General features: G+C 38.8%; 2 protein-coding genes across 12 annotated transcripts in view; both read right to left on the bottom strand.

The window, feature by feature from the left end:
- Window positions 1-26,831, bottom strand: part of LOC128549520 (fibropellin-1-like) — a 201,733-nt gene that overhangs the window by 44,016 nt on the left and 130,886 nt on the right. The window contains exon 1 of one of the 11 annotated variants that reach the window (XM_053526312.1): window positions 9,478-9,531. The exons of the other annotated variants lie outside the window; for them this stretch is intronic. The gene's annotated coding sequence lies outside the window, so the exon portion shown is untranslated. Of the gene's footprint in view, window positions 1-9,477; window positions 9,532-26,831 lie in introns of those variants that run through there. 11 annotated transcript variants of the gene reach the window in all.
- Window positions 2,977-4,548, bottom strand: LOC128549260 (tigger transposable element derived 5-like). The gene is made up of 4 exons (XM_053525796.1): window positions 4,537-4,548; window positions 3,758-4,421; window positions 3,371-3,554; window positions 2,977-3,232 (listed from the first exon to the last, which is right to left on the bottom strand). Exons 1-4 carry the CDS (start codon window positions 4,546-4,548, stop codon window positions 2,977-2,979), a joined length of 1,116 nt encoding a protein of 371 aa, XP_053381771.1.

Below are 26,831 nucleotides of genomic sequence, written 5' to 3'. Positions count from 1 at the left end.
TTAAAAATTATTTTAAAATTGGGTCAGCAGTTTCACACAAGATTTTAAAGTTTCCACTATATACATATAAGGAAAAGTGACCATGTCCCCTGGCGGACATGTTTTGTGACAAATAAATATAATCTGAACAATCTTGGTAGAGGGTGACATAAGAACCCTTTGTGTGAAATTATTTCAAAATCTGACCATCCACTTACGAGGTGATGTCATTTGACTGTTTGTTTATTTTTAGCTCTGGCGGCCCCTATGTGAATTCAAGCGGAATCGCTTGAATAACTTGGTTGAGGACCACCCAAGGAACATCCTGGCCAAGTTTCAGCAAAATCCATTCAGTGGTTTTGGATGAGATGTTGTTTAAACACAATTGTTGACGACATACAGATGACCTGATGGACAGCGGACACAGCGTGATCACAATACCTCACCATGAGCACTTTGTGCTCAGGTGAGCTAAAAATGAAAACACATCCTCCGTTGATATTTCTTAAAATTTCACCAGGAAGTAGATACAATAAATAATGACTCATATTTTTCGGTAATTTTGACATTTGTTTAAAATAAAATGAATATTTACATTTAATTGTGTACAATTTTCTGCTTAAGTATTCTTATTTCAATTTTAAATAACAACACTGGCATCTTCATTAGAATCTGTTTCTTTCACTACCTAATTTTACAAGTTAAAACTGTTTGGATTCAGGTTCAGAGACATGCTACAGAAAATAGAAATCTGTACCAAGTTTGAATTCATTTAAATCTACATCAAATTAAGACATTATGCCACTAACCTATTCTGATTTATGTTTAATATACAAATCTGTAATAAGATATTCTAAACTGAACAAGGCAGTCTGAAAGACAGCTAAATCCCCTGCCACTGTTATGGATAGTGAAAGGGAAAACCTTTGACCTTGAGCTGTGACCTTAACGTTGAACTGACATGGCTGACTCATGAATTCTGCACATCATCTTGATGAGGTGATCATTTGACCAAAGTTTCATGAAAATCCTTCAAGGGGTTTAGGAGATACAGAGCTCAAACCTTTGACCTTGAGTTGTGATCTTGACCTTGAGTTGACATGGCTTACTCACAAGTTCTTGATGAGGTGATCATTTGACCCAAGTTTAATGAAAATCCTTCAAGGGGTTTAGGAGATACAGGATGGACACAAAATGGAAGTCTCAAATCTTTGACCCTAAGTTGTAACCTTGATCTTGAGCTGGCATGGCTGACTCATAAGTTCTTCACATCGTATTGACGAGGTGATCATTTGACCCAAGTTTTAAGAAATTCCTTATGGGTTTAGGAGATATAGAGTGGACACGGAATGGAAGCTAAAACCTTTGACCTTGAGTTGTGACCTTGACCTTGCGCTGGCATGACTGACTCATGAGTTCTGCACATCATCTTGGATAGGTGATCATTTGACCCAGGTTTCATATGAATCCTTTAAGGGGATTTGGAGATACACAGAGCAGACACAAAATGGAAGGCTCAAACCTCTGACCCCAAGTTGTGACCTTGACCTTGAGCCAACATGGCTGACTTATGAGTTCTGCATATAACCTTGATGAGGTGATCATTTGACCCAAGTTTTATGAAAATCCTTCAAGGGGTTTAGGAGATATAGAGCGGACACGGAATGGAAGCTAAAACCTTTGACCTTGAGTTGTGACCTTGACCTTGCGCTGGCATCACTTACTCATGAGTTCTGCACATCATCTTGGATAGGTGATCATTTGACCCAGGTTTCATATGAATCCTTCAAGGGGATTTGGAGATACACAGAGCAGACACAAAATGGAAGGCTCAAACCTTTGACCCCAAGATGTGACCTTGACCTTGAGCCAACATGGCTGACTTATGAGTTCTGCATATAACCTTGATGAGGTGATCATTTGACCCAAGTTTTATGAAAATCCTTCAAGGGGTTTAGGAGATATAGAGCGGACACAAAATGGAATGCTAAAACCTTTGACCTTGAGTTGTGACCTCGACTTTGAGCCGACTTTGAGTCGACAAGGCTGACTCATAAGTTCTTCATATCGTCTTGATGAGGAAATCATTTGACCATAGTTTCTTGAAAATCCTTCAAGGGGTTTAGGAGATATGGAGCGGACATGAAAGTGTTACGGACAGATGGAAGGACGGACGGAGACCATTCCCACTGTAACCCCCCACCACTTGTGGCGGGGGATTAACAAAAAAGAAATATTTACCATCTAAGTAGCTCATTAAACTCATTTCCATTTAGAGTAAAAGATTTTCTTTTTAAAACTTTATCTTCTCATCTAAGCATTTATTACACTTCTTTTAACATTTATTTACGTTCTTTAGTTTTCATAATTTATAATGACACTTTCTCTATTTATTTTTTTCTGTGAGTATCAACGATATTTTCTATTTCTTTAAAATGGTGATTTATCCTGTATTTCTTTGTTTTTCTTAGTACTACAAACTAACACACACTTGAACCCGGCCTTTATAACACTGTTGATGGGGTTGATGGGGTCCAAGGTTCAAGACCCCGCGGATCTAACGGGATTAAATTTATAAAGCGGGTTGATCGCATATGCAATACCCTGCCTGCCTGTAATGCATTATACATATTTTGAATGCTGCTTCATTATTATTGTTGTATGAGAAATTCTATGCCTATTTTAATGGGACTTTTATTTACCTTATATGCTACTGGAGAATACAAAAAAAAGATTATAATGCTGTGTCAGCTTCCTGTTTCATCATGATTCTAAAAGAAAGTTGAAACTGTGTATCCCAGAAATAAACGTGTAAACAGTGTAAGAACTGCGTGGTTGTTAAAAAGACAAAGCAGCTGAAGGGGTGTTTAAACATGTGGAATAAGAGAAAATGGTTTTAAAATTTGTTAAAATAGAAAATCAATAAAATAATGTTATCTAAAATGTGAGATGCTATCTTAAATGCTACATGCAATAATCACGGTCGTTTGCAGCTGTCTAGTCATCGTTCATACCGCCTCTGATGAAGAAATCCTTAAGTGTTCGCTGTACCACTTTCTCTCTAGCATCAGCCCTGGTATCGTGCATGATATTACTGACTTGCATAACCCTGGATAATGTGCCACGCTTTGATGTTTCAATCCAGCGCATCACAGTACCCAGGGACCGCAACACTTCAGAAATTGCTTGAAGGGGTTCATACATGAGGGTCTCATCCTCCTCATCCTCTTCCTCAGTGGTGGCGGCTTCAGTCCTGAAACTTGCTACAATTTGTTCATCAGTTAATTGCAGGTATGTTGGTCCAGCGTCGTCCACGGTAATCCAATTCTGCAGAGTATTGTTGTCAAGGTCCAGCCAAAAACCTGCCAAGCACTCAGCAGATCCTCCTCACTTGCTGAACCCGTAAAAATCATTGCTGTCTGAGCTATCCTCTCCATCCATCTCAACTGCTGGGCCTAAACCCTTCCTCCAAAACCCAAAGATCATATTCTGCACAACTTCATTCCAGGATGTTCCGAACGGATTAAGTGCCTCCTTCAAGTTCAACTTACGCAGGTATTCATGCAGACATTTTGCTATTAATCATAATGCCATACAGATTACGTTGGTAGTTGCACTTAAGGATGGCAGATATCCCTTGGTGTAGAGGTTGTAGCTTCAAAACGGTGTTTTTGGTAAGAAGACAGCCTTGATCTTCTTGTCCAGAGAAGTCAATGACTCAACTCCTGGGAGAGCAGGACAGTGGTCCATAAGGAGGATGGCCTTCACTTCCTTTTACTGAGGTGCAGGTATTTCCTGATAGAAGGCACAATCTCCTCATGAAACCAGTCCTCGGAGATTACTGAAGTCATCCATGCATTAAAAGAGTGCATGTATAAAGCAGGAAGACTATTCATGTTGACATGATGGAAGCATCTCGGCTCCCCAAACTTTCCAATGACTAGTGGAGCAAGTTTATGCATCCCTTCCTTGTTACAGCATAACTGGATCATTAACTTGCTTGAACCCAAGAGTCTTCTGCTGGTCTGACTTGAGTTCAGTCCGAGCGTGTCTTCACAGTTGTAGATTGGCTCTGCACTCAATTCATGTACCTCGATCAACTTTCGTAATCCCACCGGATACACATCTGCTGCAGCTTCATCCCCTGATCGTTGTTTGACTCTAATGGTCACCTGCGCGACGGTTTTTAAACCAACTAAGCCATTCGTTTGAGGCATCAAATTCAACCTCGGAGCCATGCAGTTCCTGATGGATTTTTCTGCCTGTGTCTGGGTAACAGAGCCAGAGATAGACATACCCTCAAACCAAGCTTGATTAAACCATGTTAACACAGTGTTCTCAAGCTGCTGGTCTTCAGCAAGCCTACTTCTTTTCCTGACCTGACCGCAATCCTCCAAAGAACTGCCGGCACCATGTAGTTTGGCTTTATCCCTGAGCCATCCCTGTAACGTAGAGTCTGACACTGCTCACTTTTGCCTGGGTTTTGTCATTCCTAATCCTATCCTCTATGTGCTATTTCTCAGAAACTGTGTATGCCTTTCTTGTCTTTGACCCAACTGGCAAAGCCATGATGCTATTAGTATGAACGTATAAAGACTATGTAAAACAAGTGAATGAAGTATTGCTATGCAATACAAAGTCCCCTACTGGAAGGCACCTAATTTTTTCTACTGCAGTATAACATAATGAACTGATATCTGTCAATGATGTATAAACAATATTGTGCTATATAGTTCTATTAATAAAAAAAAAAATCTATATAATCTAAGTCCACAAGAAACTCTTAACAAGGTAGAGACCTAAAAATTGGATGTAACATGCATGTTGTACCACAGAAAAGTGGTCTTGATTTTTCTTTACCGCCAGTAATTAAAAAGTTACAATAAATCTATTCATAGTAATAACAAAGGGACGTAATTTTAAAACAAGAGTGCCTCATGGTGGGGACCATTTGTTCCAAGTTACATCAAAATCCCTTTATGCATGAAGAAGAAATGCTCCGTACAAAGTCATTCTTGAATTTGACCTTTGACCTCTAAATATGACCTTGACCTTAGACATAGGGACCTGGTTCTTGCGCAAGACAATTCGTCTTATGTTGGTGAACATTTGTGCCAAGTTACATCAAAACCCCTCCATGCATGAAAAAGAAATGTTCCAGACAAAGTCATTCTTGTATCTGACCTTTGGTCTCTACCTTTGGTCTCTAAGTGTGACCTTGACATTAGACCTTGGGCCTGGGTTTTGCGCATGACATGTTGTCTCATCCAGGGGAATATTTGTGCCAACTGATATCTAAATCCTGTTTTGCATGACAAAGTTATAGACTGGACAGGAAAAAAATCCTATTGACCTTTGATCTCAAAGTGTGACCTTGACCTTTAAGCTAGGGTTCTGGGTGCTGCGCATGTAATGTCGTCTCATCATGAGGAACATTTATGCCAAGTAATATTGTAATCCCTTGATGGATGAAAGAGTTCTGGATCGGACAGGAAAAAAACCTTATTGACCTCTGACCTCCAATTGTGGCCTTGACCTTTGAGCTAAGGGTCCAGGTTTTGCGCATGACATGTTGTCTCATCATGGGGAACATTTGTGCCAAGTAATATTAAAATCCCTTCATGGATGGCAGAGTTATGGGACAGGAAAAAAACTCTGTTGACCTTTGACCCCCAATTGTGACCTAGACCTTTGAGCTAGGGGTCCGGGATTTGGGCACGACACGTCATCTCATCATGGGGAACACTTGTGCAAAGTGATATTAAAATCCGGTAATCAATGTCAGAGTTATGGACCGGACACGAAACAGCCCCTGTTCATGCTATGTTAACATTTGACTGCTAAGTGTGACCTTGACCTTTGAACTAGGGGTCTGGAAGTTGTGCATGACATATCGTCTTGTTATGAGGTACATTTGTGCCAAGTAATATTAAAATCCCTTCATGGATGGGAGAGTTATGGACCGGACAGGAAAAAAGCCCTGTTGACCTTTGACCTCAAATTGTGACCTTGACCTTTGAGCAAGGGATCCGGGTTTTGCACATGACACGTTGTCTCATCATGGGAAACATTTGTGCCAAGTAATATTAAAATCCCTTCGTGGATGGGAGAGTTATGGAACGGACAGGAAAAACTCCCTGTTGACCTTTGACCTCCAATTGTGACCTTGACCTTTAAGCTAGAGGTCCAGCTTTTGTGCAAGACAAGTCGTCTCATCATGGGGAACATTTGTGCCAAGTAATACTAAAATCCCTTCATGGATGGGAGAGTTATGGACCGGATAGGAAAAATGCCCTGTTGACCTTTGACCTCAAATTGTGACCTTGACCTTTGAGCTAGGGGTCCGGGTTTTGCACATGACACGTTGTCTCATCAGGGGGAACATTTGTGCCAAGTAATATTAAAATCCCTTCATGGATGACAGAGTTATAGACCGGACACGAAATTGCGGACAGACAGACGGACGCACGGACTGACGGAAAAGCGCATTCCTATAGTCCCCGAAACTGGTTTTCAACCAGCAGGGGATTAAAATGTAAGTGAAAAAAGGTAAGTAAAAAGGCGTTAAATGAAATGAATAAAAGAAATAGATCTAGAAAATGTAAAATAACACAAACTGGATGTTTAAATAAAAAAGTTCTGCGTTAATAAAAAAGGAACAATCTCAATAACTGTAGCTTTCAATGGTGTATCTTCGTAAGTTCCAATGATTATGAAAAACGGCTGCCTTTGGTTACAAAGTTTGATTTTTTATTCACTCAAATTTTCATCTCACCTGCTGAACTGGCACAAACTTTCACAGTTTGATAGTTGACTGACAAATGTTACACATTTGTTATGCAAACAATCAAATTCTAACAAGGTCCTGATCATGCAAACATGTAGTTTAATGTAAATAAGTAATTACTGATTTTTTGTCACAGTTGTTTAGGTAAAGGATTTCGTACACAGGCAGTTTCATTGCTGGTTTATAATGATTTAAATATTAATTACGTCCGTGAGTGCTTATTTTTTAAAGAATTTTTTTATGGTGTTGGTAAATCTGGGAGCAAAATACTGCAGTTTATTAAATAGTGTTATAAAGGTGTTCGAGTATAACTTTAACTTTATATTTTTAATATATTCACGAGAATTTTAGTAGCTGTTTATTCAATATTCTTTTCCTGCCATCCCTACAAACTTTCTTAGTAATGAATTATTTAAAGATTTCAAATAACATTTTGTACTGTTTGCCTGACTTTACTAACTCCTCTGATGTTACATATTAGGAAATATAATCATGGGTGGTAAACGCGCAATCCAGTTCCTGCCGGGAATACGCTTAAAATGGGTTGCGCAACGTCCTGTGCTGGTGTTGCGCGTAAAAAAAGACGAAATTGAGGTATGTGAAGTTATGATTTTGCGTAGTATGAGACAAGAATAAATTTTCTCGAAAAAAGCAAAATGCTATTCGACACAAATATGATAATACATCATATGTGTAAAATATCTGGTTTGTAATTTATGATTCGGCTCTATTATCACAAAAACTCAGGCGACACGAAGCGTGAAAAAAGTATGAAATCAACAAAAATGGGAGTTTCTGACCTCATATGCCTAATCTGAGGACATCTGATGCTTTTAATGATAACTCAACTGTTATAAAGTAATGAATATCAAAATTATTTGCTTCATATCGAGTTTACGGGGACATAATTGACCAAAAAATCATCGGGAATGGAGTTGCGCAGCGGGAATGGAGCTGCTCGTATACATCATAATGTATATAATGTATACGCGCAACTCCATTCCCGGGGCGCAACCCCATTCCCGATTATTTTTTGCCAATCGTTCCCCCAAAAGCAACATTTCATTGAAGTGTATGTAATTTCTATGACTGTTTTACACGCGTTTGGTCATTAGAAGCGTCACATTTCCAGAAAGAAGGCACAAGAGTTAGAAAATCCGCATTTTTCATGATTCCATGCTTTGACAGCTCGAGCCAGCAGAGTTTTCGTGATAACAGGGCCGATTCTTAAATTAATAAGTTGGTATTTCACACATATGATCTTTATTCATTTTTGTGTCGAATAGCATTTTGCTTTTTTTCGAAAGCACTCGTAAATGCGTCATTATTTACAAAAACAAAAACCCACCTACCTCGATTTTGTATATATTGATGCGCAACACCAGCACCGGAAGTCGCGCAACCCATTTTTCGCGTATTCCCAGTGGGAATTGGATTGCGCGTTTACCACCCGTGATAATGATACAATTTTTTGGTGCATAAAATGCAGATTACTTTTACACTGTCAATAAATAATCTTTACTGTAAGGGAAAATTCTAAATATCCATTTATTATGTTTTTCAAACAGATAGCAAGTGATACTAGATATCGGAAATTGTAAGGTGTAAATTTTTTTTTCCTGATATAATGAACTATCCTAAATTTTTGCCCCAACCCTAAATGTGATGTTAGAAATCAACTTACTGATGCCCTACAGGCATAACCCCCTTATTTGTATTCTTTTTGACACAAAAGTTGTTTCTCAAAAGTATCACTTAATAAAAAAAAATCCCCTCGCCCCCAAAAAATTTTCCAACCTACCTACCCTAATATTTTTAGCATGTTACCAGAAACCAACATTTTTTTTAGGCCTAAACTCGTATATTTCGTCTATTTTGCAATAAATTTTAGTAGTGTGGCATCAAGTATTTTATTGAATAAAATAGTAAGTAAACCAAAACATCACATAACATTCAGACTTTTTTTTATAATAAATATGAATTATGATAAATATATTTTAATTTTACATTTGAGCTGGTTTCACCTCTATGTCTGAAGGAGTATTATGTATTTTTGTTGGAAACTTTTAATCTCTTTGTTATGAATAACTGTATTAAAAGTCTGACTTTTAACAATCATCTGCCAAATTTGTTCAAGTTTTGATTATAATTCTACAACATTATATTATTTTAATTGATTTATTTCATCATTTGCGAAACTTTTATCAAAAATATTTTCCTTTAAATTCCTTTGCAACTGGATCATTCATATTTCTTATCGATCTTTTATAAAAATTTTGATAGGTTACACTTCAAGCTACAATATTATACTTTTGTCTATTATTAACATTATTTACTGCATTTGAAATAGTTTTCATATATCAGAACTGTATAAAAATATATAATTAAATATATAATTAAATATTTTGTCAAAGCATTAAAACAGAAAATCACATTAGGATTTGTAACATTTTTCTAGACTGAATGTTAAATACATAAAATATTATAACTCCTGAAAAGAAGCAATAATATTTCACTAAATAAAATTTTAAACAAAAGAAACCATTAAAAAAACCCACTTACCTTTAAGCAGTTCTTAAACACATATAATTTAAGTAGCTTAAGCAAAATAAATATTCCAAATTTTAAACACACTCCTGTTCTTACATATTTTCAGCATAAAGACATTATAGTTACACGTCAGCACGACTGAAAATGAAACTGAGACTTACCTTTTAAATCGATCCAAGTGAAGACAGAAAACAAAATTTTCCTTTCAAATGCGCTGTATTTATACCAAGAAAATGATAATTTATATGCAAATGAGCTAGGATGACACTGACAACGCATTTCCGTTTCTTCAATCAATACTATCCAGCAGGATTGAAAAAGAAATGAATTTGCTGGATAGTCAAAATAGTGAAATATGAATGTGTTGATAATCATGAGTAGTACCAACTCTAAAATTAGGGGTTGGATCCTGCCCCCCCCCCCCATCCCCACCCTCACCCCGGTATCAAATTCCTAAATGATAACAGAAGATATACATCTTCTGTGTAAATATTATGAGTGAGGCTGGCAGAATTGTGAAAAAATTTTCTTCTTAAGAATCTTCCATACTGAGATCTGTTCAGAAACTTAGTAGCTGCTTATGAACTGTTCGGATTGGGGGGGGGGGGGGGGGGGGGTGGTGTAAATGGTGGGTAGGGGAGGTCAGAATAGAATAGTAGAGGGAATTCAGAAACAGTACAAGATATGGATTTTCATAAGTGTGAAAAAAAAAGTTTTAACATTTATTTTTGTGTTTATGTATGTGTAAAGGGGAATGAGGTTAGGGCTAGTGGGGGCGGGTGTATGAAAGGGATACTAAGAAGCCATCTGAGAAATATGACATCAGTAATTATACGAAAAGTAAAAAATTAAAACTAGATGTGTAGCCCCCACTTCCTGAAAATGCAAGACTAAGTAAACTTTGGGAAACTGGGAAAATAGATAGTACAAAACAATTTAACATAAACAAGAGGGCCATAATGGCCCTATATCGCTCACCTGTTATCATTGCACTTGAGAACAAGAAGGTCCTCAGAAAAATATCTAAGTCCAAAGGACAGGAACAACAAAGGGAAGAAATTGAACCAAAAAGAACAAGAGGGTCATGATGACCCTGGATTGCTCACCTGAGTAATATGAGCTACATGTTTCAAACTGTATATGTTATCCAAATTTAAAGGCTGTATCTTAAAAAACAAGAAAGTAGGTCAGTAGGTCAAGGTCACAGTCAAGTGACATCATATTACTTGGGATCATCAGGTAATTATAATTAAACAGTCTTGGAATCAGATAATTATTTAAGTATTTTTTCCTATATAACTCATATAATAACTAAATGACCACAGGGCGCGGCCTCTTTTAACCCCAAGGGTATAATTTGAACAATTTTGGTAGAGGACTACTAGGCAATGCAGCACACCAAATATCAAAAGCCTAGGTCATGTGGTTTTAGACAAGAAGATTTTTAAAGTTTTTTTTTCCCTCTATAAGTCTATATAATACTTGGGATTCCCAGGGCAGGGCTCCTTTTCACCCCGGGGGTACATTTTGAACAGTTTTGGTTGAGAACCATAACACAATGCTACAAATCAAATATCAAAGGCTTAAGTCTTGTGGTTTCAGACAAGAAGATTTTTAACATTTTTTTCCAATATAAGTCTGTGTAAAACTTGGGACCCCAGGGGCGGGGCCATACTTGACCCTAGGGGGATAATTTGAATAATCTTGGTAGAGGACCATTAGATGATGCTACATACCAAATATCAAAGCCCTAGGCCATGTGGTTTTGTACAAGAAGATTTTCAAAGTTTTCCCTATATAAGTCTATACAAACCATGTGACCCCCCGGGCGGGGCCTGATATTTGACCCTAGGGGGATAATTTGAACAATCTTGGTAGAGGACCACTAGATGATGCTACACACCAGATATCAAAGCCCTAGGCTCTGTGGTTTTGGACAAGAATTGTTTTAAAGTGTTTCCTTTCGGTTGCCATGGCAACCAGAGTTCTGCATGGAATTCAATTCTTTGAAAAATTTTGAAAGGGGGCCACCCAAGGATCATTCCTGTGAAGTTTGGTGTAATTCTGCGCAGTGATTTCTGAGAAGAAGATTTTTTTTAGAAAATGTTGACGGACAAACGACGGACGACGGACATTGAGCGGTCACAAAAGCTCACCATGAGCCTCTGGCTCAGGTGAGCTAAAAAAAATTCTTACAAGGTACAGATATGTCAAAATACACCTAAAAATTGGAGGTACCATCCATGTTGTACCACAGAAAAGTGGTCTCGGCTTTTCCCTATGGCCAATAATAAAAAAGTTACTAAAAATAAGCTATTTATAGTAACGTAAAAGGGAAGTAATTAAAAAAAAAATATTGTAAGTGAACAAAAGAAGGATCTGCCAAACAAAAACAAGAGCACTGCAATGCAACGAAAATGCAGAGCAATGTACGCACAAAACAAAGTCATAGGACCTTTGACCACTAAGTGTGACCTTGACCTTGAAGTGAGCCATCCGAAACATGCACTCTGCACGTCGTTTCGATGAGGTGAACATTTGTGTCAGGTTTCTCTGAAATCCTTCAAGGGGTTCAAGAGTTACAGAGCAGAAGGGAAATTGCTAACCAACAGACAGACAGACACCGAGGCGATAACGTTATACGTCCCTTCGGGTGTATAAAAAGGAATTGAGATCTTACAGTGATACAAGTTGTGTGCAAGTTTGGTTAAATAAAATCATAAATGAAGCTGCTATTGTGCAGACAAGGTCAAAAAAGCTAATTCTGGCCCTTTCAGGGCCCATAACTCTGGAACCTATAATGCAATCTGACCAGTTCAAGGAAGGAACCAAGATCTTATGGTGATATAAGTTGTGTGCAAGTTTGGTAAAAATCAAATCATAAATAAAGCTGCTATTGTGCAGACAAGGTCAAAATAGCTAATTCTGGCCCTTTTAGGGGCCAAAAATCTGGAACCCATAATGGAATCTGGCCAGTTCAAGAAAGGATATCAAGATCTTATGGTGATACAAGTTGTGTACAAGTTTGGTTAAAATAAAATCATAAATGAAACCATTATCGTGCAGACAAGAAATTGTTGACAGACGGACGGACGGACGACGGATGAAGGGTGATCACAAAAGCTCACCTTGTCATTATGTGACAGGTGAGCTAAAAAGTATGAGAAACTAGAAATGTGTCCATGGGACACAGATGCCCCCACTACATGACAAAGGACACAGATCAACTTTGGGAAAACAATATGTTGCTATTTTAAAAAAAATGCAAAAAATAACCATATATAATGTACATATAAACATATATGCTTTCTTGAGATTTTTAGATACCTGTCCATCACCACATTTTAATGTTGCTTGAACTCAACGATGACTATGCTGTGGTCTGAGAAGTATATGTAGACAGGCATGAAGTTCTTGGCTGCTGTATACCATTGCGTTCATACACTTTGGTGAGTCTAGGTCAAATCTTTTAGAGCTACGCGCGACACAACATTAAAATGACCAATTTTTAACTAAGTCAGGGACCATAACTCCTACATGACTGAATGAATCTGGACGCGAAACCCCAGGTGCACAACTGCACATGCTGACCAACATTCCTGTAAACTTTGGTGACTCTAGGTCAAATACTTTTGGAGCTATGCATGACACAACATTAAAATGACCAATTTTTAACTAAGTCATGGGCCATAACTCCTACATGACTGAATGAATTTGGACGCAAAACCCCAGGTGTACAACTGCGCATGCTGACCAACATTCCTGTAAACTTTGGTGACTCTAGGTCAAATACTTTTGGAGCTACACGACACAACATTAAAATGACCAATTTTTTACTAAGTCAGGGGCCATAACTCCTACAAGACTGAATGAACCTGGACGCGAAACCCCAGGTGCACAACTACACATGCTGACCAACATTCCTGTAAAGTTTTGTGACTCTACGTCAAATACTTTTGGAGCTAGGCGCGACACAACACTAAAATGACCAATTTTTATGAAGTCAGGGGCCATAACTCCTACAAGACTGAATGAATCCGGACGCGAAACCCCAGGTGCACAACTACACATGCTGACCAACATTCCTGTAAAGTTTTGTGACTCTACGTCAAGTATTTTTGGAGCTAGGCGCGACACAACATTCTCGGAAGGACGGACAAGGGCAAATCTATATGCCCAAAGTGAGGGCATAAAAACTGAGTGAAAAAATCTTTCATTTTTTGGAGGAGGGGAGTGGGGTTGGAGTGGGGAGGGGCTGGGAGTAAGAATAATTAAGGCTCCAGATGCAAACCTTCACATTCTTAACAACATTCCTATAAAGTTTCTTGACACCAGGTCAAACATTTTTTGAGATATATGCAACACAAAATTTTAAGGCTTGTTCAAAGTAAAGAACCACAACTCTGGTCTGGCAGAGTGAAATCCAAAACAGAGTATCAGGTGCACAACTTGATATGCTATGTAACAATTCCCTAATACACAATGAAGGCTGTTCTCTCGCTCTTGAATTTTTTAATAAATCCATTGACTCAGAGCAACTTGTGTTTTACCAGGATTTTCCGCTATCTTGCATAGCCTTTATCAGCTGATTGCACTGAGTTCTGGTCAGTGGGTGTCACATGACTGACTTGTTCTTTAAATGTTTCATGATTCTATGTCAAATGCTCTTTGGAATACAAGGAACACAAACTTTAAGGCCCTTTAAGCGTATTTTTATAAAAAACCGTAAATGTAAAAAGAAATCTGGCCTAGCAGAGTGAAATTCAAAATAAAGCCTCAGTAGCACAAATTCTCATGCTGAAAAACAACCCTATAATGTTTCATGATCCTAGGTCAAATACTTTTTGAGATATGGGTGACACAAACTTAAAGGCCCTATTATGCATTTGATTAAGTCTTGGTCTGTAACTCTGTCTGATCTGGCTGAGTGAAACTTCAAATGCTGTTTAACAATCCACTGATGTTTGATAACTCAAAGTCAAATACCTTTTTACTTTAACACTGATACTTTCAACTGGGTTGTGACTGTCATAGCCCATCTTGATGAAGATTATACAGTCAGTTATTATCATGTTTGGAAAAAAATTAAGGTGCCAATGTATGCTAAATGACATATTTTGAGGAACCAAGGACATACATCTTGAGCTAATGATCAGGTTTTGGAACAGAATCAGAATCAATCTTACAGCTATACATATTGTGTACTAGTTTGCTTAAGGAATGTGGATACCAGAGTATAAACTTTCACAATATACCGCCCATCACAGTAAATTACTTTTAATTTTTAAATACTTAACTTATTAAGCAGACAAGTTGTCAAATTACTCCATTACTGACATAGACTCACAGACTAGTTATCAAACTTTGCCAAGATAATAATATTAAGCCAATAAACATTCTGACTTGGTTATCAAACTTGGCCAAGATAATATGTCCATACACATACTAAGTTTGGTGAACACTGGATAAGAACTGCTTGAGGTATTAAGCGGCTACAAACAATTTTCATAATTTGAAGCAATTCAAGGGACATAACGCTGGCAGTATCTGGCTGGTTATCAGACTTATTTGAGATTTGATGTCCATAAACAATGTGATGAACACAAGATAAGAACTACTCCAGTTAAAGACATTGTTAATTTTTTGCAAATTTTAGTAGTTCAAGAGCCGTAACTCCAAAAGAGCCAACTGCACTGGATTGCTACTGATCTCGGCCAGATTATGCCCATAAATATTGTGATCAAGTTTGGCGAGCACTGGATTAAAACTGTATAAGTCAGACAAAGAACACTGTCATTTTTCACAATTTTGAGTAATTAAAAGGGTGTAACTCCTAATAGCTAGACCAAGATATTATACTCATAAACAATGTAATTAAGTATGGTGAACATTGTTTAAGAACTACTCCAGTTAGAGAGCAGACACTGTCAATTTTCATCCATAAACATTGTGACCAAGTTTGGTGAACATCGTAACAAGTGCTCCAGTTAGAGAGCAGACACTGTCAATTTACCTCAAACAACATTGTCACCAAGTTTGGTGAACATCATAAGAAGTGCTCCAGTTAGAGAGTGGACACTGTCAATTTACCTGACCACAGTGTGACCAAGTTTGATGAACATCATAAGAAGTGCTCAAATAAGAGAGATGACACTGTCTATTTACCTCCACAAACAGTGTGACTAAGTTTGGTGAACATTGTAAGAAGTGCTCAAGTTAGAGGACACTGTCAATTTACCTGACCACAGTGTGACCAAGTTTGGTGAACATCATAAGAAGTGCTAAAGTTAGAGAGCGGACACTCTCAATTTACCTGACCAAAGTGTGACCAAGTTTGATGAACATCATAAGAACTGCTCAAGTAAGAGAGCAGACACTGTCAATTTACCTCCAACAACAGTGTAACCAAGTTTGGTGAACATCGTAAGAAGTGCTTGAGTTAGAGAGCAGACACTGTAAATTTACTTTCACAGTATGACCAAGTTTGGTGAACCTCATAAGAAGTGCTCAAGTAAGAGAGCAGACACTGTAAATTTACCTTCACAGTATGACCAAGTTTGGTGAACATCATAAGAAGTGCTCAAGTAAGAGAGCAGACACTGTAAATTTACCTTCACAGTATGACCAAGTTTGGTGAACATCATAAGAAGTGCTCAAGTAAGAGAGAGGACACTGTAAATTTACCTTCACAGTATGACAAAGTTTGGTGAACATCATAAGAACTACTCAAGTAAAAGAGCAGACACTGTAAATTTACCTTCACAGTATGACCAAGTTTGGTTAACATTGTAAGTAGTGCTCAAGTAAGAGAGAGGACAATGTCAATTTACCTCCACAAACAGTTTGATCAGTGATATAAAATTAAGAAACTCCTAATAGCTAGACCAAGATATTATGCTCATAAACAATGTTATTAAGTATGGTGAACATTGTTTAAGAACTACTCCAGTTAGAGAGCAGACACTGTCAATTTTCATCCGTAAACACTGTGACTAAGTTTGGTGAACATCGTAATCAGTGCTCCAGTTAGAGAGCAGACACTGTCAATTTACCTCAAACAACATTGTGACCAAGTTTGGTGAACATCATAAGAACTGCTCAAGTAAGAGAGCAGACACTGTCAATTTACCTCCAACAACAGTGTAACCAAGTTTGGTGAACATCGTAAGAAGTGCTCCAGTTAGAGAGCGGACTCTGTCAATTTACCTGACCACAGTGTGACCAAGTTTGATGAACATCATAAGAAGTGCTAAAGTAAGAGAGCAGACACTGTCAATTTACCTCCAACAACAGTGTAACCAAGTTTGGTGAACATCGTAAGAAGTGCTTGAGTTAGAGAGTGGACACTGTCAACTTACATCCATAAACATTGTGACCAAGTTTGGTGAACATCGTAATAAGTCCTCCAGTTAGAGAGTGGACACTGTCAATTTACCTCCAACAACAGTGTAATCAAGTTTGGTGAACATCGTAAGAAGTGCTCCAGTTAGAGAGTGGACACTGTCAATTTACCTCCAACTACAGTGTGACCAAGTTTGATGAACATCATAAGAAGTGCTAAAGTAAGAGAGCAGACACTGGCAATTTACCTCCAACAACAGTGTAACCAAGTTTGGTGAACATCGCAAGAAGTGCTTGAGTTAGAGAGCGGACACTGTCAACTTACATCCATAAACATTGTGACCAAGTTTGGTGAACATCGTAATAAGTGCTCCAGTTAGACAGCAGACACTGTCAATTTACCTCAAAAACATTGTCACCAAGTTTGGTGAACATCATAAGAAGTGCTCCAGTTAGAGAGTGGACACTGTCAATTTACCTGACCACAGTGTGACCAAGTTTGATGAACATCATAAGAAGTGCTCAAGTAAGAGAGCTGACACTGTCTATTTACCTCCACAAACAGTGTGACTAAGTTTGGTGAACATTGTAAGAAGTGCTCCAGTTAGAGAGAGGACACTGTCAATTTACCTGACCACAGTGTGACCAAGTTTGATGAACATCATAAGAACTGCTCAAGTAAGAGAGCAGACACTGTCAATTTACCTGACCACAGTGTGACCAAGTTTGATGAACATCATAAGAACTGCTCAAGTAAGAGAGCAGACACTGTTAATTTACCTGACCACAGTGTGACCAAGTTTGATGAACATCATAAGAACTGCTCAAGTAAGAGAGCAGACACTGTCAATTTACCTCCAACAACAGTGTAACCAAGTTTGGTGAACAACGTAAGAAGTGCTCCAGTTAGAGAGTGGACACTGTCAATTTACCTGACCACAGTTAGACCAAGTTTGATGAACATCATAAGAACTGCTCAAGTAAGAGAGCAGACACTGTCAATTTACCTTCACAGTATGACCAAGTTTGGTGAACATCATAAGAAGTGCTAAAGTAAGAGAGCGGACACAGTTAATTTACCTCCAAAAGCAGTGTGACTAAGTTTGGTGAACATCGTAAGAAGTGCTTGAGTTAGAGAGCGGGCACTGTCAACTTACATCCATAAACATTGTGACCAAGTTTGGTGAACATCGTAATAAGTGCTCCAGTTAGAGAGCAGACACTGTCAATTTACCTCAAACAACATTGTCACCAAGTTTGGTGAACATCATAAGAAGTGCTCCAGTTAGAGAGTGGACACTGTCAATTTACCTGACCACAGTGTGACCAAGTTTGATGAACATCATAAGAAGTGCTCAAGTAAGAGAGATGACACTGTCTATTTACCTCCACAAACAGTGTGACTAAGTTTGGTGAACATTGTAAGGAGTGCTCAAGTTAGAGAGAGGACACTGTCAATTTACCTGACCACAGTGTGACCAAGTTTGGTGAACGTCATAAGAAGTGATAAAGTTAGAGAGCGGACACTCTCAATTAACCTGACCACAGTGTGACCAAGTTTGATGAACATCATAAGAACTGCTCAAGTAAGAGAGCAGACACTGTCAATTTACCTGACCACAGTATGACCAAGTTTGATGAACATCATAAGAACTGCTCAAGTAAGAGAGCAGACACTCTCAATTTACCTCCAACAACAGTGTAACCAAGTTTGGTGAACATCGTAAGAAGTGCTCCAGTTAGAGAGTGGACACTGTCAATTTACCTGACCACAGTTAGACCAAGTTTGATGAACATCATAAGAAGTGCTCAAGTAAGAGAGCAGACACTGTCAATTTACCTCCAACAACAGTGTAACCAAATTTGGTGAACATCGTAAGAAGTGCTTGAGTTAGAGAGCAGACACTGTAAATTTACCTTCACAGTATGACCAAGTTTGGTGAACATCATAAGAAGTGCTCAAGTAAGAGAGCAGACACTGTAAATTTACCTTCACAGAATGACCAAGTTTGGTGAACATCATATGAAGTGCTAAAGTAAGAGAGCGGACTCAGTTAATTTACCTCCACAAACAGTGTGACAGTGGACACTGTCAATTTACCTGACCACCGTGTGACCAAGTTTGGTGAACATCATAAGAAGTGCTCAAGTAAGAGAGCAGACACTGTAAATTTACCTTCACAGTATGACCAAGTTCGGTTAACATTGTAAGAAGTGCTCAAGTAAGAGAGAGGACAATGTCAATTTACCTCCACAAACAGTTTGATCAGTGATACAAAATTAAGAAACTAAATAAATTCAAAGATCAATACCTCAGGTTAAAACATTTCTGTAGGAAAAAAAAAAAAATTGCTAAGAAAAAATATATAGAAGAAATACTGGAAGTGAACACTGGTGATCACGAAGTACAAGAACACACAAAACCTAATACCAAAAAGCTCTATTCCCTCCTCAAGCATTCAAAACAAGACACCTTTGGCATTGACTCACTCAAAAAATGCAACAAATTACACACTGCAGACATTGACAAAGCCACAGTACTCAATGAACAATTTCAGTCTGTCTTTTCCTATAAATCTCCACTCTCTCTTAAGTCTCTGGCTGAAAGGAAGGTATAGGATTTTGGGGATACAGGTAAAGAGACTCGGCAGCCATTGTTTAGTCCCCATAATCAAATGCCTGATATTAATATCTCTACAAATAGTGTAGAGAAACTCCTTAAAGACCTTGACCCCCACAAGGTTGCAGGTCCAGATCAAATAAGGCCAATAGTACTGAAAAATATCTCCAAAGAATTTGCCCCCATCATCTCTCAATTATCCAGAAAGTCACTGCAGACCTATACAGTTCCAGATATTTGGAAAATGGCAAATGTAGCTCCTGTTTTTAAAAAAGGCTCCAGGTCAGATCCAGCCAATTACCACCCAATCTCTCTTACCTGTTTCTTGTGCAAAACCCAGGAACATATTATCTCATCCAGTATAGCAAAACAGTTCTCAGTCAAATATGTTCCATGATTTGCAGCAAGGTTTACGAGAAAAGAGGCCATGTTAAACCCAGCTTCTTTTGTTAGAAGATGATATCCTGCAGTCTGTGAACCAGAGGAGCCAAGTCGACCTCATATTACTTGACTTCTCCAAGGCCTTCGATATGGTCAACCATGATATGGTTTCCAGATGATAACTTGAGAACGATTGGGCCTAGGAAAATAAATTTTGGTACACAGGTGTACTATCATGAAATACAGGTCAAGTTCTACTTTGAGGTCAGACTGAAATATTGTTGAACAAGAGCACCGCCTTGCGGGTGCTGACGCTCATCTGATTTTTTTTGTGTAATAGAAATATTGTCCTACCCATGATTTTCTAAGTCTAAAAAGGACCATCATTCTTGCAAAAAGCAGGATAGAGTTATGTTTCTTGATGTACAGTGTCCACTTATGATGGTGAAAAACTGTTGCAAGTTTTAAAACAATAGCTTTGATAGTTTATGAGAAAAGTTGACTTAAACATAATACTCAACCAAGAAAATGATTTTCTAAGTCCAAAAGGGGCAATAATTATTGCAAAAAGCAGGATGGAGTTATGTGCTTGCTGTACAGGGTCAGCTTATGATGGTGAACAAGTGTTGCAAGTTTCAAAGCAATAGCTTTGATAGTTTAAGAGAAAAAGTTGACCTAAACATAAAACTTAACCAAGAAATCTGATATTTTCTAAGTCCAAAGGGGCCATAAATCTTGCAAAAGCAGGACGGAGTTATGTTTCTTGCTATACAGGGTCAATTATGATGGTGAACAAGTGTTGCAAGTTTTAAAGCAATAGCTTTGATAGTTTAGGATAAAAGCTGACCTAACAAAAACTTAACCAAGAAAACTGATTTTCTAAGTCCAAAAGGGGCAATAAATCTTGCAAAAAGCAAGATGGAGTTATGTTTCTTGATGTACAGGTCTGCTTATGATGTGTGAACAAGTATTCCAAGTTTCAAAGCAATAGCTTTGATAGTTTAGGAGAAAAGTTGACCTAAACATAAAACTTAACCAAGAAATCTGATATTTCTAAGTACAAAAGGGCCATAATCTTGCAAAAAGCAAGATGGAGTTATGTTTCTTGCTATACAGGGTCAGCTTATGATGGTGAACAAGTATTCCAAGTTTCAAAGCAATAGCTTTGATAGTTTAGGAGAAAAGCTGACCTAAACATAAAACTTAACCAGGCAACGCCGACGCAGACGCCGACGCCGACGCCGACGCCGACAACCGCTCAAGTGATGACAATAACTCATCATTTTTTTTCAAAAAATCAGATGAGCTAAAAACGGCGTTAAACCCGCCCCCCCCCCCCTCCCCCCCAAAAAAAACAACAGTAAGTCAAAGGTCAAGGCCAGTGACTCGAAACAGTTGAATGGTGACCGGAAAATATAGGTCAAGTTCAACTTTGAGGCTAGTAGGCCAAAGGTCAAGGTCACAATAACACAAAACAACTAAACGGTTTCCGGATGGTAACTTGGGAATGCTTGGGCCTAGGATTAAGAAAATTAATAGGGAGGTTGGTTATGACCAGCAGATTAACCCTATTGATTTTGAGGTAAGTAGGTCACAGTGACCCGGAAAATTTAAACGGTTTTCGGCCAATAACTTCAGAACACTTGGGACTAGGAACACGAAACTGAACAGGGAGGTTGGTCATGACCAGCAGATGACCTGTATTGATTTCGAGTTCCAAAGGTCAAAGGTCAGATTGACCCGGAACATTTAAACCTTTTTCGAACAATAACTTGAGAATGCTTGGGCTGAGGATCATGAAACTTCATAGGGAGGTTGATCATGACCAGCAGATAACCTCTATTGATTTTGAGGTCAGTAGGTCAAAGGTCAAGCAAGTTCAACTTTGACATTGGCTTAGTTCTGTGACAAGGCCATATTGTGGGGGTATAATTCATCACTCCTGAGACAACTCTAGTTTGATCTGGCCTACTGACCTAGTTTTTGACCCCATACGACCCAGTTTCAAATCTAACCTAGAAATCATCAAGACAAACATTCTGGCCAAATTTCATAAAGATTTGGTCACAACTGTGGCCTCTAGAGTGTTCACAAGCTTTTCCTTTGATTTGACTGGGTGACATAGTTTTTGTCCCCACATGACGCAGATTCAAACATGACCTATAGATTATCAAGACAAACATTCTGATAAATTCGCATGAGTTTCAAACTTAAATTGTGGTCTCTAGAGTGTTGACAAGATTTTCCTTTGATCTGACATAGTGACCTAGTTTTTGACCCCACAAGACCCAGTTTCAAACTTGACCTAGAAATCATCAAGACAAACATTCTGACCAAGTTTCATAAAGATTGAGTCAAAATTGTGGCCTCTGAAGTGTTCACAAGCTTTTCCTTTGATTTGACCAGGTGACCTAGTTTTTGAACCCACAAGACCCAGATTCAAACTTGACCTAGAAATCATCAAGACAATCATTCTGACCAAGTTTCATAAATATTAGATTACAACTGTGGCCTCTAAAGTGTTCACAAGTTTTTCCTTTGATCTGGCCTACTGACCCCACAAGACCCAGTTTCAAACATGATCTAGAGATCATCAAGACAAACATTCTGACCAAGTTTCATAAAGATTGAGTCAAAATTGTGGCCTCTAAAGTGTTCACAAGCTTTTTCTTTGATTTGACCGGGTGACCTTGTTTTTGACCCCACATGACCCAGATTCAACCTTGACCTAGAAATTATTAAGGCAATCATTCTGACCAAGTTTCATAAATATTGGGTCACAACTGTGGCCTCTAGAGTGTTCACAAGCTTTTTCTTTGTTCTGGCCTACTGACCTAGTTTTTGATCCTGCATGACCCAGTTTTAAACTTGACCTAGAGATCATCAAGACTAACATTCTGACCAAGTTTTATAAAGATTGGGTCACAAATGTGGCCTCTAGAGTGTTCACAAGGCAAATGTTGACAGATGACTGACGATGGATGCCCACAGACACCGGACAATGACCGGTCATAATAGCTCACCTTGAGCACTTTGTCCTCTGGTGAGCTAAAAATTACAGGGGGGTGTGTTGGTTGGGGGAGGAGTGGTTATGTTGTGTGTGGTGGAGGGTGGAAGGGCATACAGAAATGTGTAACAAACATTACATACTAATATATTGTATAGACTCACTTTAAACATTAAATGTACATAATAATTGAGCCGCACCATGAGAAAACCAACATAGTGCATTTGCGACCTGCATGGATCCAAACCAGCATCTGTGCAGTCTGGTCAGCATCCATGCCGTTCACTAACGGTTTCTCTAACTGAAATAGGTTTTGAAAGCGAACAGTATGGATCCTGACCAGCTGCACAGGCTGGTCTGGATCCATGCTGGTAGAAAATGCACTATGTTGGCTTTCTCATGGTGCGGCTCAATTTTAGTATGATAGATAAGTAGTGACACAGGTAAAAATGTTGAGGATATCATTCAGATGAGTTAGTAGTGATTCAGATGTAAGAATATATTGTGTCGATACTAGCTGTCACTGTTTCAAGATCTGTCATTAAGATAGGCTAACAGGCTACCAAGTAAATGAGGAAACTATCTGAAACATAAATGTTGAAATATTCCTAATAATGCAAGAAAAGAGTAAGAATAGTGGCCAAATTGTCTAACAGTAACATCCTTGACTGTCAATCCAGAGGTCCGTAGTTTGAATCCCTGTCCACACACTGGAAATAGGAGTGTCTCTCACCAGACACTGGAAATACTGGAGAGTCTCCCATCAGACACTGGTAATATAAGTGTCTCCCATCTTCATCAACATTCTAATATTTAGACTCAGATTGCAGTAACTTTTTTCTAATGAAGTTATTAAGCTGAAACTGTTCAAACTTGATATACCCATGTAACCAACAAATTATCCGTATGACACATACTGTAAAATCATTAAATTTCGTGGGGATATGAATTCGTGGATTTCAACCTTCTAACATAAACTGAATGGGAATTTTATTTGTTCCTTGGGATTAAATTTCGTGGATTGACTCGACCATGAATTCACGAAAATTAGTCCCCACGAATATTAATGATTTCACAGTAGGTAGTGGATGAATGACTCACTGTTTTTTGTCAAACCACAACATGTCTGGACACCAAACACCATCCTTTCTAATCATAAATTTCTGCTATCTGAACAAGCTTGCAGTACTATACATGCTAACTGTACACGACCAAGGGGTAAATCAGGTACCAAGCCTCATTGTTGGTATGCACTGCCATATTAACCTGAGCCTGTGAAACTGATGGCGCTTCTATACTATACATGTTAACTGTACATGACCAAGGGGTAAATCAGGTACCAAGCCTCAGTGTTAGTATGCAATGCCATATTAACCTGAGCCTGCGAAAGTGACAGTGCTTCTATAATATACATGTTAACTGTACATGACCAAGAAGTAAATCAGGTACCAAGCCTCAGTGTTAGTATGCAATGCCATATTAACCTGAGCCTGCGAAACTGAAGGCGCTTCTATATACTATACATGTTAACTGTACAAGACCAAGGGGTAAATCAGGTACCAAGCCTCAGTGTTGGTATGCAATGCCATATTAACCTGAGCCTGCGAAAGTGACAGTGCTTCTATAATATACATGTTAACTGTACATGACCAAGGGGTAAATCAGATACCAAGCCTCAGTGTTGGTATGCAATGCCATATCAACCTGAGCCTGCGAAACTCAAGGCGCTTCTATATACTATACATGTTAACTGTACAAGACCAAGGGGTAAATCAGGTACCAAACCTCAGTGTTGGTATGCAATGCCATATTAACCTGAGCCTGCGAAAGTGACAGTGCTTCTATACTATACATGTTAACTGTACAAGACCAAGGGGTAAATCAGATACCAAGCCTCAGTGTTGGTATGCAATGCCATATTAACTTGAGCCTGCGAAACTGAAGGGCTTCTTATACTATACTGTAACGTCATACAAGGTAATCAGTACTGAGCTCAGTTTGTTAGCAATGCTATACAACTGTGAAACTGGGCGTTCTATATATAATATAACTGAGTACCAAGGGTAAAACAGTACCCAGTTTAGTGTTGGTATGCAATGCCATATAAACCTGAGCCTGCGAAACTCAAGGCGCTTCTATACTATACATGTTAACTGTACAATGACCAAGGGGTAAATCAGGTACCGAGTCACAGTGTTGGTATGCAATGCCATATTAACCTGAGCCTGCGAAACTGAAGGCGCTTAAATACTATACATGTTAACTGTACATGACCAAGAGGTAAATCAGGTACCCAGGCTCAGTGTTGGTATGCAATGCCATATTAAACTGAACCTGTGAAAATGAGAGCACTTCTATACTATACATGTTAACTGTACATGACCAAGGGGTAAATCAGGTACCGAGTCTCAGTGTTGGTATGCAATGCCATATTAACCTGAGCCTGCGAAACTCAAGGCGCTTCTATACTATACATGTTAACTGTACATGACCAAGGGGTAAATCAGGTACCGAGTCTCAGTGTTGGTATGCAATGCCATATTAACTCGAGCCTGCGAAACTGACGGCTGATATTAACCCGAGCCTGCAAAACTGACGGCACTTCTATACTATACATTTTAAGTGTACACGACCAAGGGGTAAATCACTGGTACCGAGCCTCAGTGTGGGTATGCAATGCCATATTAACCTTAGCCTGCGAAACTCAAGGTGCTTCTATATACTATACATGTTAACTGTACAAGACCAAGGGGTATATCAGGTACCGAGCCTCAGTGTTGGTGTGCAATGCCATATTAACCTGAGCCTGCAAACTCAAGGCGCTTCTATACACTATACATGTTAACTGTACAAGACCAAGGGGTAAATCAGGTCAGTGTGTATGCAATGCATGTTATGAACTGTGAATGGGCACTTATCTATACATGTTAACTGACATGCAAGGGTAAACGTACAAGTTCAGTGTTGTATCAATGATATTAACCTGAACCTGCGAAACTGACGGCTTCTATACTATACATGTTAACTGTACATGACCAAGGGGTAAATCAGGTACCGAGTCTCAGTGTTGGTATGCAATGCCATATTAACCTGAACCTGCGAAACTCAAGGTGCTTCTATATACTATACATGTTAACTGTACAAGACCAAGGGGTATATCAGGTACCGAGCCTCAGTGTTGGTGTGCAATGCCATATTAACCTGAGCCTGCAAAACTCAAGGCGCTTCTATACACTATACATGTTAACTGTACAAGACCAAGGGGTAAATCAGGTCAGTGTTGGTATGCAATGCCATATTAACCTGAACCTGTGAAACTGAGGGCACTTCTATACTATACATGTTAACTGTACATGACCAAGGGGTAAATCAGGTACCAAGTCTCAGTGTTGGTATGCAATGCCATATTAACCTGAACCTGCGAAACTGAAGGTGCTTCTATACTATACATGTAAACTGTACAAGACCAAGGGGTAAATCAGGTACCGAGCCTCAGTGTTGGTATGCAATGCCATATTAACCTGAGCCTGCGAAACTGAAGGCGCTTCTATATACTATACATGTTAACTGTACAAGACCAAGGGGTAAATCAGGTACCCAGGCTCAGTGTTGGTATGCAATGCCATATTAACCTGAACCTGTGAAACTGAGGGCACTTCTATACTATACATGTTAACTGTACATGACCAAGGGGTAAATCAGGTACCAAGTCTCAGTGTTGGTATGCAATGCCATATTAAACCTGAGCCTGCGAAACTGAAGGTGCTTCTATATACTATACATGTTAACTGTACATGACCAAGGGGTAAATGAGGTACCGAGTCTCAGTGTTGGTAAGCAATGCCATATTAACCTGAGCCTGCGAAACTGAAGGTGCTTCTATATACTATACATGTTAACTGTACATGACCAAGGGGTAAATCTGGTACCGAGCCTCAGTGTTGGTATGCAATGCCATAATTATTAACCTGAACCTGCGAAACTGAAGGCGCTTTTATACTGTACATGTAAACTGTACATGACCAAGGGGTAAATCAGATACCAAGCCTCAGTATTGGTATGCAATGCCATATTAACCTGAACCTGCGAAACTGAAGGCGCTTTTATACTATACATGTAAACTGTACATGACCAAGGGGTAAATCAGGTACCGAGCCTTAGTGTTG

The sequence above is a fragment of the Mercenaria mercenaria genome, chromosome 16 (genome assembly GCF_021730395.1).
Source record: "Mercenaria mercenaria strain notata chromosome 16, MADL_Memer_1, whole genome shotgun sequence".
NCBI classification, from domain to species: domain Eukaryota; kingdom Metazoa; phylum Mollusca; class Bivalvia; order Venerida; family Veneridae; genus Mercenaria; species Mercenaria mercenaria.
The sequence above is the reverse complement of the archived record's forward strand: the minus strand, read 5'-3'. Positions and strand labels throughout refer to the sequence as shown.

What these genes read in the sequence shown, in the direction of transcription:
- LOC128549260 (XM_053525796.1), bottom strand. An exon ending in CAGGAAATACCTGCACCTCA is followed by an intron (nt 3,555 to 3,757) that starts GTAAAAGGAAGT and finishes TATGATTAATAG; the next exon opens with CAAAATGTCTGCATGAATAC. An exon ending in GATTTTTACGGGTTCAGCAA is followed by an intron (nt 3,233 to 3,370) that starts GTGAGGAGGATC and finishes AGCAAGTTTCAG; the next exon opens with GACTGAAGCCGCCACCACTG.